Source organism: Neophocaena asiaeorientalis, unplaced genomic scaffold, assembly GCF_003031525.2.
Source record: "Neophocaena asiaeorientalis asiaeorientalis breed wild unplaced genomic scaffold, Neophocaena_asiaeorientalis_V1.1 scaffold27, whole genome shotgun sequence".
Taxonomy (NCBI): domain Eukaryota; kingdom Metazoa; phylum Chordata; class Mammalia; order Artiodactyla; family Phocoenidae; genus Neophocaena; species Neophocaena asiaeorientalis.
Window position 1 is genome coordinate 720,763 of NW_020172816.1, and position 14,679 is coordinate 735,441.

General features: G+C 49.3%; 1 protein-coding gene across 2 annotated transcripts in view; it reads right to left on the reverse strand.

The window, feature by feature from the left end:
- Positions 1-322: 322 nt before the first annotated feature.
- Positions 323-14,679, reverse strand: part of SLC7A8 (solute carrier family 7 member 8) — a 49,472-nt gene continuing 35,115 nt past the window's right edge. The window contains exons 4-11 of one of the 2 annotated variants that reach the window (XM_024741703.1): positions 13,092-13,217; positions 11,460-11,613; positions 10,717-10,840; positions 8,272-8,375; positions 4,661-4,757; positions 2,802-2,951; positions 1,118-1,295; positions 323-612 (exon numbers count right to left, since the gene is read on the reverse strand). In XM_024741703.1, the coding sequence (XP_024597471.1) occupies positions 467-612; positions 1,118-1,295; positions 2,802-2,951; positions 4,661-4,757; positions 8,272-8,375; positions 10,717-10,840; positions 11,460-11,613; positions 13,092-13,217 (1,079 nt within the window). In that variant the 3' untranslated portion in view covers positions 323-466. Of the gene's footprint in view, positions 613-1,117; positions 1,296-2,801; positions 2,952-4,660; positions 4,758-8,271; positions 8,376-10,716; positions 10,841-11,459; positions 11,614-13,091; positions 13,218-14,679 lie in introns of those variants that run through there. The other variant, XM_024741704.1, reaches the window with a different exon arrangement.

Genomic DNA, 14,679 nt, shown 5'->3' on the forward strand with positions numbered 1-14,679 from the left:
ACCTCTGATGTCTTCGGTCACTGGTGAAGGGAGGGGGATTTGGGTCTCTTCAGCTGACCTTTAATGGTGACAGATTTGCTCGAGTCTGTCCCCAAGTGACTCACTGTTGCTGCCACTTCGGTTGGAGCTGAGGCCTCCCTCAGGCTCAGGAACGGGGAGGGAAGGCAGCCCTGAACTCAGGTTCCTGAGGAAGCGACTAAGGGTGTGGGTCCAGGAGGGAGGGCCGTGTAGGGCACCCCTGGAAGCTCCACTGCTTTAGACACAGGCCTTGGGGGTGAGAGGAGGCTGGATCTTTGGGTACAAATGTCAGTATCTTTGTTTATAGTTTCTCACCACCCACACCCAGGTCCTGCCCCTGCATGACAGAGGCAGAGGGGTATGTGTGTGTTTGGGGGACCCAGGCAGGGCAGGAGGGCAGAGAGGGGGATGAAGGAGGAGGGAAGCAGCTGAGAGGGGAGGGTGTTCCTCAGGGCTCCTCTGCATCCTTGTCCTTGGGGGCAGTGGGCTGCCGCTGCTCCTGCATGTCTTCCTGTAGCTCCTCTGTCCCTGAGTCCTCCTCCACCTTGGGGTACACAACCATACACATCTTCTGGCTCACCAGGGTCAGCAACTCTGCAGGAGGAGGCCACATAGAAACCAGATCAGCGCTGAGTGTCCAACCAACATGGCCAGCCAGACCAGGGCCCTTCCCAGCTCTCCTGCCGCAGCGTTTGGCCTCAGCTGAGCCACCAGCGCCGCGAGGGGACTCCCTCTCCAGGAGACGGTCACCTCACCTACCTCCTCCGTCTCTGGGCAGCCTTTTTGCTGGCCGCTCCTACTCCTCAAGGCTCCATGCCCACCGCCCGCCAATTCTAGGGTGTCCCCTGGTCTCCACGCAGCCCAGGGCAGCTGCTATAGGATGGCCACTCTGGCAGGCCTAAGGTCTGTGCGGAAATATTCGCTGTTCTCCTCTCCTCAGAGGTCTCTGGGGAGGCACCTGGCCTCTCCCGTCCCGACCCTTTCTCCAGTGCTCTACGGCCCCACCTCCCGATCCTGGTGGGGTTCCCCAACCAGACTGCTGACCACTGTCTTCCAGACCAGGGGGCCCTCTAGCCACTCAGAATCTTCAACAACTTACCAATGAACTTATTGAAACACCTGGGCTTGTGTTGCCAGTAAACACCCAAGAAATAGACAGGCACCCCTGTCAGCATGATGGCCAGGCCGGTGCCACACACCACGGGCTCCGACCACAGGCTGAAGACCAGCAGGAAGGCCCAGAACAGCAAGTAGACGATGGGGAACAGCAGGCTGACCTGTGGATCAGAGGCACCGTTACCTGCATGGATGCTACGCCCCCCGGCATCAGGGCACCTTCCCCCTTCTTCACCCACAGGGAAGCGCTTGGAGGGCACAGCTGGGTTTCACTCAGCTCTGTGGCTCCCACACCCCGAGCCCTGATGGGGCAAGTGCTGTGTCAGGAGACACTGGCGAACGTCGGCAGTGGGACAGTTAAGAGGGGTGGGGGGGCCTAGGGAGGGGACAATTCTCATTGTCCTCCGAGGTGGGATCAAACAAGGCCTCATCATCCAGCTGTGTGCCTGTAGCAGCCAGAGAAGCCCATATAGGTGGATAAGCTTGCTGGTATATTGATATATGCTTGCTGAGGTCCTCGGGAGAAGGAGAGCAGGAGAAATGAGTGAGGGGCAAGAAGGAGAGGACCTGTCAGTCAGGCTCCCCTCCCCCGGCTGGCAGGATGTGGCAAATGTCCCTCCCTCTCACCAGGGACAGTCCCAATTTGTTTCAAGCAGTTTCTGCCAAGACGAGAGAAATCAGGAAACCTAGTGTGGCATAAGGCAGTCCGGGGCCTTATTTACTTCAGGAAGAAGCAAACTCTGTGGGCTCCACCCGCTCTTGTGACCACAGGTGGGAGTCCCCTGTAGAGTCTTCAAGACTCTAGACTCATCTGCCTTTCTCCTCTTGTCCTCTCCTCTTAGAGGGTATGCATATGGTAGGGAGATGGGTTATTCTACTTCCTCTTCTCTCTAGCAGGCTTTCTAACAGTGGTAGGAAAGTGGCAGAGAGATTTTGGGAGACTTCGACTCCTCAGCTGGCAGAATCTTCTAGAAAGAAGCATCTAGTCTGTGTTTCCAGAATAGGATTGTTCAGATAGCTCAGGGATATACCCTAGTTTTCTAATTTGCAGGAGAACCCATAGCACTCTGGCATATGTTGTTCTGAGCACTCCCATCTGTTCCTATCACAAATTTATTCCTGGTACAATCGAGAGTTTCACCAGGCACCCTACTACGTGCAGGGCCATAGTAGTTTAAAAAGGGAGGATCACGGAAGGCTGGAGTGGACTGGGAAGCTTCAAGGAAGAGAGGTCCTTGAGTGCGGAAAATGGTTAAAATTTGGAGAGGCAGATGGGAGAAGGAAACTCATTCCGGGATGAGACGGAGAGATTGCATGAGTGAACCCAGCTACCTGGAGGGACGAGTAGGAGACTGGTCAGGTTAGAAGGTCGAGGGAAAATCAGCTGACTCTCTAAAGACTTAGAGCCATAGGAAAAAAAGGAATGACAGGATGGAAGTATCACTTCATCTAACCTATTCCTCCAGCTGCAGTTTGCTCTGGTCCTGTCCCCAGTGGAGAATGGAAAGGCTGCCCCATTCACACATGGCCTTTGCTTCCCAGAGGGTCTCCCACACTCATGGAGATGATGAGCTGCGGTCAGCAGCGAGAACAAGGTGATGTAAAAATCTGAGCTTAGTTAGAACCAGTGGAGGAGGGGGAGGGGCCCCAAAGGGAGGTTCTCGCACCTTGATGGGGCGGGGGATGTCTGGCTTCTTCCACCGAAGAACTATCTGTCCAGCAATTGTGACGCCGTAGAAGAAGTAGTTGATGAAGCCCACATAGTTGATGAGTGTGTACATGTCGCTGGTGACAAGCATCAGCAGGGTGGAGATGCACTGGGGGGAGTGGGAGAAGCTCATCGGTGATCAGAAAGGCATTAGGAGACTGGAGGAGCTGTTTACTGGTCGGGGCTGTTCCCCTGCCTCTAGGCAGACGATGCCATTTTATAGCGGATCTCTCAAAATGGAGACTTTACAACCTCTCCTAGAAACCCAGGTCATTGTTAACACTTTCAACACCAGGAAGTTCTTTCTCACCACATGGGTGATAATCAAAACATTTAACCACAGATACAGCAGGTACAGCATGGGCACTAACCAATCAGAACAGATACTGGCTGTAAACAACTGGACTGGCCACACTGGTGGCAGCCGGCCCTATGCCACCCTGGTCTCATTTATATTTCTTCCTTGGTTGAAGCTCAAGCTAATTTTGTTTTTTTAATCCCTTAGGGAAGGTTGTTAACTGCAGATTAAGGCTTTATTCTTGCCCTCATCCTCTTTTCCTGGTTGAGTCATCTAATTTATTTTTCTTCCTTCCTTTTCTTTTTTTTTTTTTTTTAAAAAAATCATAAACAGTTATATAGCACTTCTTAAGTGTCAGGTTCTTTCTTTAGCATTCTACAAATATTAACTCATGTAACCTTCATAATGTCCCTGTGACGTTTTCTTGATAGAATTCACTTTCTAACTTCAAAATCATCTCAGTGGCTCTCTCGGAACCATGTTCTTTCCCTCTGCTAATTTGTTTCAGGCCAACAGAAGGCTTGGTTCTCCTGTAAGATCTGATGGTGGAAATAATCGGGAAGATTTTAAGAGATGAAAAAGCCAGATTCTTACTGTACTTGCCCTGCAGTCATAGGCCTGCACCATTGGCTTAAACTGAAAAAAGTTTGTGGCTAACTGGGAGCATTGAGTCTTCTCCAGTTGCCTTTCACCACTAACCAACCAGGATGACTTTCTTCCTGTATCTGAACATTCTGAGATTCCCCCTCATGTTGTACAGCGAATGCCCTTCACTCCTGAGAGCTCTACTGCCCTGGTCTAACTGCTTCTCTGGTGAATCAAAGTCATTTTTGATATTTTAGTCAGGATCCAGAAAGAAAAAAAAATAACCCCGAAGACTCATCAGGAACAAGTCTTTGCTCCTTCTGTTTGCTCTCTCTAAATGCTTCTACTCCGGGTTAATTCCACCTCCATTTACCACCATTTACCATTTACCCCTCCCATCCCTAGTTTCCTTTTCTCCATTTTCGGTTTACCAGTTTACCAGTCTTCCTTTATGATTTTTCTTATTTGGTGTACCCTGAGACCAAATTTGTTTCAGTGATGTTTCCCAAGAGCCTGGCAGAGCCTCCTTGAGCAGGAAGGTTGATGGGGAGGGCTGGGAGTGTGCAGTGATCAGCCAGGAGCAGAGGCCCAAAGCTACTACCCAGTGGGTAACAGGTGCAGGGGGAGCCAAGAAAGAAGTTTCTTTGTGAGGTTGTAAAATCTTGAAGCAGCCACTTCACTCTGACCCAAAAGTATGGGAGAATGAAATGAGCCAGCCTGGGAACCTTAAGGTATTTCAGGACCCAGGGTCTTTCCTTGCTATATCTCTTGATGTTAATCAGGCCCATGTGAACCATTTGCCAGATTATTTAAGGCCCAGAGAAACCTAGGAGCACAAGGGTGACAGGGGCGTGTGTGGGAACTGTGAACTCCCAGCTCAAAGCAGCACAAAGAGGGAGGGTGTGTGTAGGGCTGGCAGAGGGAGGGAACCTTACTGTGAAAAGCAAGGCTGGGATTGGGGTGCAGCGCTTCACGTGGATCATGGCCAACACACTGGGAAGGTGGCCCTCCCTGGCTCCAGCAAAGAACAGCCTGGCAGAGAGAAAAGCAGGTCAGCCTGCGATGGCCCATGGACCATCCCAGGATGCTTCCTCCCTAGTCCGGCTCCCTTATCCATGCCCACCTCTGCCCACACAGGAGCATCCCCCCTCCAGCCAGGTACCTGCCTTCTCGTGCACACCTTCCAGCCCACTAGTCAAATGACCCACGTTCACAAGGCAGGTGCAGGCAAACCAGAGGCAGTCAGTGGATAAGTGGATGGATTCTGGAGTGTGGAGACCCTGAGTGTGGTCTGGGTGGCTTGGGGTTACTGATGGCTGTGCTGTCACTCTGTGGGTCTCTCACAAAACCTGGAGTGCTGTAGGAGTAGCCTCTCTCCTTTGCCTAAAGCTTTAATCCCTTTAAAAACGTGCCTCCTTCCTCCTCAAGGGATATAGGTTCTTTGAGACATGGGGACTAAACTGTACATGAAAAGCCTTAAAAACATGCCTATCCTACTCAGGAAGTGGCTGCCTTTGTGGGGTGGGGAATGGGTGGTAGACCAGGAAGGGACACGTGAGAACTTGGGGGATGTGTGGAAATGTTCTATATCTTGTTTTGAGTGGTAGTTACATGGTTGTCTACAATCATCAAAACTCATCAACCTGAACACTTACGATCTGTGTATTTTATTGTATGTAAATTATACCTGAACATTTATATCCTTAAGCTACTTATTCTATTCTCCCCCAAAATCCTGAAGAAATGAATAGAGTTAGTGAAAGGTGTACTACAAAGATATTGTGATGGTAAAAAAGATTGGAAATACCCTAAATGCCATAAAGTAGATGATTACATAAATTATGGTATATCTATAAAATAGAATATTATGCATACATAATGCTTTTGAAAAAAAATTGATTGTGTGAGAATATGCTCACAATATAACATTAAATGAAAAAAGCAAGATAGAAAACTGTACGATTCCATGCAGTATGATTCCTATTAACTAAGATATTATTTACAGGCATGTAAAAACGTTAAAATATCAACCAATTACCTCTGGGTGGTAGAATTATGAGTAAATTAAATTTTCTTTCTTAGATTTTATAAATTAAAAATTTTTTAAAATAGACAGGAAACTTATAATTAGAATAAACTTTTTTGTTTGTTTGTTTTTTTGGCTGCACCGCGTGGCGGCTTGTAGGATCTTAGTTCCCCAACCAGGGATCGAACCCGGGCCCTCAGCAGTGAAAGCACGGAGTGCTAACCACTGGACTGCCAGGGAATTCCCCCAAAATTATTTTTTAAGTTAAAAAAATTAAAATTTTATTTTGAGATAATCATAGATTCACATGCAGTTGTAAGAAATAATGCAGCGCGACCCTGTGTATCCTTCACCCAGGATATTGATGTTGATAAATTATTTTTAAAAAGAGAAATTTTAACATAAAGAGCAGCCTTCTTCTTCTTTCCTCTCCTAAGAAAAAGAGAGAATACTGTAAGCTGTTATTAGGAAGTTAGGCCACTTTCCATTGGAAATTAGGCCACTTTTCCTTTTCTCTAGGACTTTGTAGGGAAAGGAGCACCTAAGCATTGAGAGGAAGGGGATGGTGTGATGGGGACAGAAAGGAACAGAATCAGCACACTGGGGGGTCTGAAGAGAACTGTCACTTTGTGATTTGTGTATGGGGGAGAGCGGAGCGGCTCCTCAGAAGCATGGGAGTCGATTATGGTCCCAAGTACCCATATGTACACCACCAGTTGCCATCATCAACTACCTCGTCCTGTGTCACTAGTTTCATGCAGCCACATGACATCGCCCCTCTGCAGTGCAGCCTCATGCACCCAATGGAGCCCCAGGTGCTCTGTGGGCCTCACCATGCACATAACCAGGGTCCCAAGTTCACATCCCTCCTCCACATGCAGCCAGGACCAAGTGGAGCTGGCAGGTCCAACAGCATTGGCAAGTCAAGTTCACAAGAGACAATCCTTGCCCAGCTAGCCGACCACAGAGGAGACATGACATTAAGCGTGACACACACGCACACACGCTCCTACTCCTCGGGAAGGATCATCCTCTCCATACCCCCAAACAAAAGAGTAAGAGAGAGAAGGAGGGAAGGAGGCAGGAAGGGAGGAAGGGAGGAAGAGAGGAGGGAAAGAGGGAGGGATGGAGCAAGGAAGAAAAGGAGGGAGGGAGGGAGGGAGGGGGGAAGGGAGGGAGGAAGAAAGGAAGGATGGAAGGAACTGGAAAGATGAGTTGAGGAGGCCTGCCGGGTGAGCTGTGCCTCTGAATCCGAGGCCGAGCGCACTGGGCCGCCGCCTCCCGCATGCACACATAGCTGGACCACATGCACGCAGACCGCTGCTCGGCCTACCCGAGGGACAAACCCCACTCTAAAGCGACTGGAGCCAGTCACTCTCCTTCAATAGATCCCAGAGAGCCTCATGGGTCACTGCTCTTCCACCGCTTGCCCTCGGCTGGGGCCTCCAGGTGGTCACTGCTCCTGTGTAACACGCACACGAGGTTGCCGTGGGTGAGTGTCGGAGGGTCCTGGGGTACGGGGAATGCCCACACTCCCTCTTTCTTGCCCTGGGTCCTGAAAACATGACACTCCCTTGTCATTTCACAGGAACTCCTCCCTAATGTGACGTTGGCTTTGGAAGCAGCTGAATTCGGGGGCTCACTGCTTTTGCTGTATCTTTTGAGTAGGACTGTGCCCTTGGAGGGGGGGGCTTTCTAAGAACCCTGGGAGGACCCTTTGGACCACATCAATGGAAATCATCCAGCATCTGCCAGCCTCAACCGCCCATTCTGGAGACAGCAAAAAGGGACATTAAGAAGGGGGCAGACGTCCGGATGTGTGCAGGCGGGGGCTGGCGACTCCTGGGCCCATTCACACTTTGGGCTTTCCTGAGTGTTTGGGGTAGAGGACGTGGCTTTGGACAAATGCCTTCCTTCCGTTCTTCCCCATCCATCTCACTTCACACTCCTACCCGGTCTCATGGGTGGCCACACAAGGGCCTCCTACAGCCACCTGTCAGTTTAACAGGGAGGAGCCTGCACCCTCAGGGCACTCAGAGATGAGCCCATTCGATCTGCAATCTGGGCCCAGGACTTTCATGAGAGGCCAGCCAGAGGCCCCAGGCACGAGTCCGTCCCTGGTCCCTTTCAGAGTGGGGTTCCTTTCCAGCCAGCACAGCCTGCTTCCAGGCAAGTGGGAAAGGGGCTCTGGGGCTGCAGGCAAGGCACTGTTCTGTTGCCAAGCACACAGCCTGGGGACTCCTCGGCCCTCTGCTCCTCTGGACGTGAGGTGGGATGGTGCTTCTTGCCACCGCAGCTAAAGCCACACACGTCGTGCGTCACCACACGAGCAGCACAGGTTCCTCCGTGTCCACACAGACACACACACACGCCCTCGTGTGAGCAATCACCCCCTGCAAGGTCACCACCCAGATGCCCATACAGAACCCCGCTGACGGAGACAAGCCCCCCCACATATACACAGAGCAATATGCACAGCAGAGTGGCCTCTGGCCCAGGAAGGGCCTGGACGGCACTCACCGGGAGGAGGTGAAGAGGGACCCATTGACTCCTCCAAATGTGGACAGGGCGACGGAAATGGGCATGATCCAGGCCATGACCCCTAGGAGCTTCTCTCCAAAAGTCTGGGAGAGAAAACAAGGGGGTGAGCATAAAAGGAGAGGTCACAGCCTCCCACCTGCGTGTCACTGCTGGGAATGTTCCCACCCAAACCCACCCCTGCTGAAGTCTTTGAGAGGAGGGACCACAGCTTCCCTGCCCCAGCCCCTCCTGCACCCCTACTTCCCTTGGTGATGACTATACAGTGGGGATTCAGTAACATTTGGGACTAACTAATGAATGAGACTGTGTATGGCTGTGATAATAACAATAAACAACTAACATTTGCTATCCTTGTTTTATGGATAATGAAATTGAGGCACAAAGCAATTAAACAGTTTGCCTAAGATCACACACGCAGGAAGTGGAGGGCCAGGACTGGAAACCAGCTGTGTGAGTCCAGGCCTCGCGTACATTATACTAGAGCGACTCAGGCAGGATGGGTTTCAAATCTTAGCCCAACATTTAGGAGCTGTGAGACCTTGAGCAAAGTTCTTAATCTTTGAGCCTCAGTTTTCCCATCTGTAAAACAGAGATAAATCCTAATTCATAGAAACAGAAGATATTGTGGGGGGGGGAAGTGATAAGAACAAACCACTACGTAGGCCAAGAAATAAAAGGTGGTGAAGCTATAGACTAGTCTTCATGTATTGAAAGGATATAGGGACTTCCCTGGTGGCGCAGTGATTAGGAATCCGCCTGCCAATGCAGGGGACACGGGTTCAATCTCTGGTCCAGGAAGATCCCACATGCCGCGGAGCAACTAAGCCCGTGCGCCACAACTACTGAGCTTGAGCTCTAGAACCCGCGAGCCACAACTACTGAAGCCCGCACGCCTAGAGGCCATGCTCCGCAACAAGAGAAGCCCGCGCACCACAATGAGGAGTAGCCCCCGCTCGCCGCAACTAGAGAAAAGCCCGCACGCAGCAACGAAGACCCAACGCAGCCAAAAATAAATAAATAAATTTATTTATTTATTTTTTAAAAAAGGATATAAAATGTTGGGGAATCAGCTTTTTCAACATTCTCTGAGCCAAGTACATACTTGATTTATAGCACATTTGTATTTGTATATAATTTATAGCACATTATGAGGAAGGGGTTGTTTAGAAGAGCTGTCCTGCTGGGGAGGGTTAGTGGTCATGTGAACAGGCTGCCACAGGACAGTGGAGGGCCTCTTTTTTTATGGTCTTCAGAGATGAGACACATGATGACAGTGGCAGGGTGGGGCCGTGGCCCAGGTGAAGCCACATGAGGGAACTGCATGGCTCCCAGTCTTTCCCGGATATCAAGGACCCCAATGCCTTGGACCTGTAAGATCTCTTTCCCCAAAGAGCACAAACTGCATATGCTTTTCCCTAATGAGGGAAGGAGTCAAGTTGTCCAGGTGAGGATACGGAGGCAGAGAGAAACTGCGAGTCTTGTGCAAGATTATGTCTTTCTAAGGAGGAGCACATCTCCTTTATACAATCATCATATTTAAAGTTTAAAGTGCCCTAAGGACTTCCCTGGTGGCACAGTGGTTAAGAATCCACCTGCCAATGCAGGGGACATGGGTTCGAGCTCTGGTCTGGGAAGATCCCACATGCCGTGGAGCAACTAAGCCCGCGAGCCACGACTACTGAGCCCATGCGCTGCAACTACTGAAGCCCACGTGCCTAGAGCCTGTGCTCCGCAACAAGAGAAGCCACCGCAATGAGAAGCCCGCGCACCACAACGAGGAGTAGCCCCTGCTCGCCGCAACTAGAGGAAGCCCACGCACAGCAGCAAAGACCCAATGCAGCCTAAATAAATAAATAAATAAAAGTTTAAAGTGCCCTAGATCAGGAGTTTTGTAGAGTCAGATAGTAAATATTTCCGTTTTGTAGGCCATACAGTCTGTGACAATGACTCAGTTCTGCAGCTGTAGCTGCCCATCACAACCTGGCCATCCTATTGCTCCTGGGTACCTGAAGACGTGGCTTCTGCCCTGAGGACCTGAGAAGACTTCCAGTCCCACAAAGCCATGGATCAGGGGAAAGTGAGGGGGGCTAAGCCCGCAAGTCTATACCATCATTCCCTGCTTGAGGGCATGTGAGTTTGATTTCTTTCTTTCCTTTTTTAAAATTGAAGTATAGTTGATTTACAGTGTTTCAGATGTACAGCAAAGTGATTCAGCTATATATGTATTTATATATAATCTATATATATAAAGATATAAATATCTTCTATTTCAGATTCTTTTCCATTATAGGTTATTAAAAGATATTAAGTATAGTTCCCTGTGCTATACAGTAGGTCCTTATTGTTTATCTACTTTATATATAGTAGTGCATATCTGTTAATCCCATACTCCTAATTTATCCCTCCCCGAGTTTGATTTCTTACCACAGCGACTGCGTTTGATGCCAGCAGCTCCTGGGGGGACATTGCAGTGACATAAGCGACATTGGCAAAGACATACACAAATGTGACCAGTGGGATGGAGATGAAGATGGCTCTGGGAAGATTCCTGTAGAGGGAGAGGAGGTGAGAGGGGGGAAGGCCTGGCACCTGGGACCACCTGCCTCGTCATGGGGTCCAGGGAGTGCCTTCTGTCTTTCTGCACGAAGTTGTCCTTGCAGCCTTCTGCGATGCTCCCTCTCCCTGGGGGGTGGATTTTGTCTCCATATGGGCAGGATAATTGAAAGGAAATGAAACAGCTTAGGTTGGGAATATGCTCCATACCTGTTGATCTCTTCCTGACCAGAATCTCCACCCTGCATTCCCCCCTCTCCCCGAACACACACCTCAAGATACAAAGACCTGCCTGTCATGAGACAGATGAGTAACATGCCTGGAATCCTCTCAGGGCACATTTCATTCTCTAAGGCAGTGGTGTTATCTCAGCACCATTTTTTTCAGCTTTTCACCTGCTCTGGCATAGTCACTGGATCATTTTTCTCCTGGTAGGATGGGTGACAAATGGTCTAAGTTCCTGGGAAATGAACTGGCTCTTCAGGATAGACCAGGTCATGGTCAGAAGAGGACTGAGGGGAGAAGTAGGCACTGGACCTGTGGCTCCCTCTTTCCAGTGGCAGGTGCCATGGAGTTTGAAGGGGGAGAGGGAGAGCTGGGCTACTGCAACTCACTTGTAGGGATCGACAAGCTCCTCCGTCACGTAATTTAGAAAGTTCCAGCCCCCATAGGCAAAGGAGCCCTGAAGGAAAGCCAGCGCGATGAGGCCGATGTCAGGTTCTTGGAAATTCTCAAATGCGTTCTTTGGCTCCAGCCAGAAGTACTGTCCTGTGGGCACAGGGACAGGAGGCTGCTCAGAGAGACACGTCAGAACTCGGCAGCCCCCGGTCTCCAGTGAAGGCCACACATATTGGAGAAGCGGGGCTGAAAGGAGCAGAGAAGTAGAGGTCTAGGACCCCCCAGGACATGGTAATGATGAGTCCAAATGGCGGCTCAGGTTCAAAGCACAGTTCTGAATGTCCCTTTTTTAAAAGGCAGAGTTCCTTGGAAAGAAAGGCCAGGGGAGGTTACTGGGCAGGGCAGGGTAAATTGGAACTGGCTTGCTGGGATTTGGAGATGCAGGATGGGAGTCACTGGCAATCTCCTGATCACCTTCCCTCATATCTAAGTTGGTACATTTTCATGGAGAAAGCACCAAGAACAACAAACACTCAAACATAAGCTTCCGTGACGCTATTATTAGCTCAAGCCTGTTCGGCTTTCTTTGTCAATATCCTCTTGTCTCTTCCTAAGGTGTGTGTTTGGTTTCCCCTTTCATGGCACAGATCTCCTGAAGACAGGGATTCTTCAGCGAGGAGCTTTTCAATGGCCTTCCCAGCCCTCAGCACAATCTCCTGCACACAGTGGGTCCTCAAGAAAGGCTGCTGATTCAAGTTGTACTGGGATACTGAGTAGCTGACCGCACTTTACATCTTCATCCATAATCAAGGATTTGGACAGGAAATAATGAGATGAGAGTGATCAGGAGAAAGCATTGGGACCAGATTAGGAGGTCCCAATGAAGACTGGGTTGTCTTTATCTTCGGAAAGACAACCCAGTGATTTCTTTGAGTCTAAGTTCCCGAAAACAATGCAACCTGCTAATGAATTTAATCCAACGGATGAAAATAATTAGGCACGTTATACAGCAGAAGCTTAATTATGTTTCCTGGAGTCAAAATCCAGGCGCCCCACACCGCCACCAGAGCTTGTGGGTGGGTGGGAGTTCTCCCTGTTTGTCATCTGACTTTCTCTGGGAGCTAGTGACACTGGGCAGAGTCTAGTGCTGCCACAGGTCCCATGGAAACCAAATACAGGCTCGGGCTTGGAAAGGGCCAAATCCAATGGGGAATGTTGGCAGGGGCCCCGGGAATGTAGAGCTCTCTCCTGTAGAGATTATGAGTAATTTTGAAACGTATAAAAAGCTCCTCTGTCTCCCATTTTAAGATATGGACAAGATAAAATATAAGATACAAAGAGCTTCCCTGGAGCTGGGACAAAAGGGCGATAGTATTCCAGAAATCTGGAATCTTTATCTACCTGTGCTGGAGCCATGAGATCAGCGTGGGAGGACTGAACTCTGCACACCAGGGGGGCGTGCCCAGCTCCCAGCCACCGTGGAGAAAATGGTTTCTCATCCCCTTTGTCAAGCAAGCGAAGAAAAGTCATTCAAGGAGAGAACTGGGACATCTCAGGGTGTGCAAACATCCAAAGACAGTGTGAGGTGTGTGTACACACAAGGGGTGGCAAGTTCTGATGACACCCACCTTTGCAGATCTGTACAACTCCCATGACGATGATCAGGCCCAGGGCCAGGAGCTTCCCAGCTGTGAAAACGTCTTGAACCCGGGTAGCCCACCGCACACTGGAGCAGTTGACCCATGTGAGGAGCACTGAAATGACAGACCCCCAAACATACCCTCAGGGCCATAAGGAGGCTACATGACCCCTCTGCACAGAAGTAGAAACGCTCCTTGCTCCTGATGATAAGACTGTAACGGGTAAGCCAAAAATGCCGCAAGCTCAGCCCCAGTGTCCAGAAACTTTGGCCAGGATAGTAGGTTGGGTTACAAATGGGGATTACGTGCCACAAATTAGAGCTTCGTCAGAACATGCCTTGCCCAGGGCTGGAAGCCAGAAGTGAGCATGGAAGTGCAGGCACTGGCTTTGGGGAAAAATCAAGACTCTCATCAGGGCATGAGTGTGGGCTCTGTTTTCAAGATACTGTATGTTCAAGAGGCGCCCTGAGCAGCTGCTAGGGTCCTGGATGTCATCTTCCTGAACCTGATTTTAGGTTTAGGGGAATCCTTTGTTACTTAGGTTTATCACGTTATAATTTACATTTAGTAAAATTCATTTTTCTAAGTGTATAGTTTGATGAGATTTGACAAATGTATTGTTTAATCACTACCACACTCTCTATACAGAACATTTCCAACACCCCAGAAAGTTCTCTTGTATATTGTACTCCGTTGAGGTCAGTCCCTTTCCCTTACCTCTGGAAACCACCAATTTGCTTTCTGTCCCTTTTCCAGAATGTCACATAAATGGAATCATACAGTATGTAGCCTTTTGTGTCTGGCCTATTTCATTTAACATGGTACTTCTGAGATCCATTCATGTTGCTATGTATATTAATAGTTCCTTTTTATTGTCAAGTAGTACTCCATTATATGAACGTATTATTAGTTTTCTATTCACCGGCTGATAGACATTTGGGTGGCTCCCAGTTTGGGGCTATTATAAATAAAGCTGCTATAAACACTTGCATAGAAGTCTTTGAGTGGATCATAGAGGTCTTTGAGGGGAGTTTTCATTTCCTTTGAGTAAATGCCCAGGAATGGGATCCTGGGTCATATGGTGAACGTGTCTGACTTTCTAGGAAGTTGCCAGACTGTTTTCCAAAGTGGTTATGTCATTTTGCATTCCCACCAGCAACGCACAGTCCTGTTGCTCTGCATCCTTGCCAGCATTTGGTATTGTCAGCTTCAAAAGTCTGAGCATTCTAGGGACTTGCTTGGTGGTCCAGTAGGTAAGACTCCACGCTCCCAATGCAGGGGGCCCAGTTTCAACCCCTGGTTGGGGAACTAGATCCCGCATGCATGCTGCAACTAAGAAGCCCACATGCCGCCACTAAGACCCAGTACAGACAAAGTAAAATAAATAAATAAATAAAAGATGTGATACATATATAAAATGGAATATTAAACAAAAAAAAGTCTGACCATTCTAAAGGATGTGTAGTGGTATTTCACTGAGGTTTTGGTTTGCATTTCCCTAGAGACTAATGCTGTTGAGCATGTTTTCATGGGCTTATTTGCCACCATCCCTGTATCTTCTTTGGTGGCATGGAGG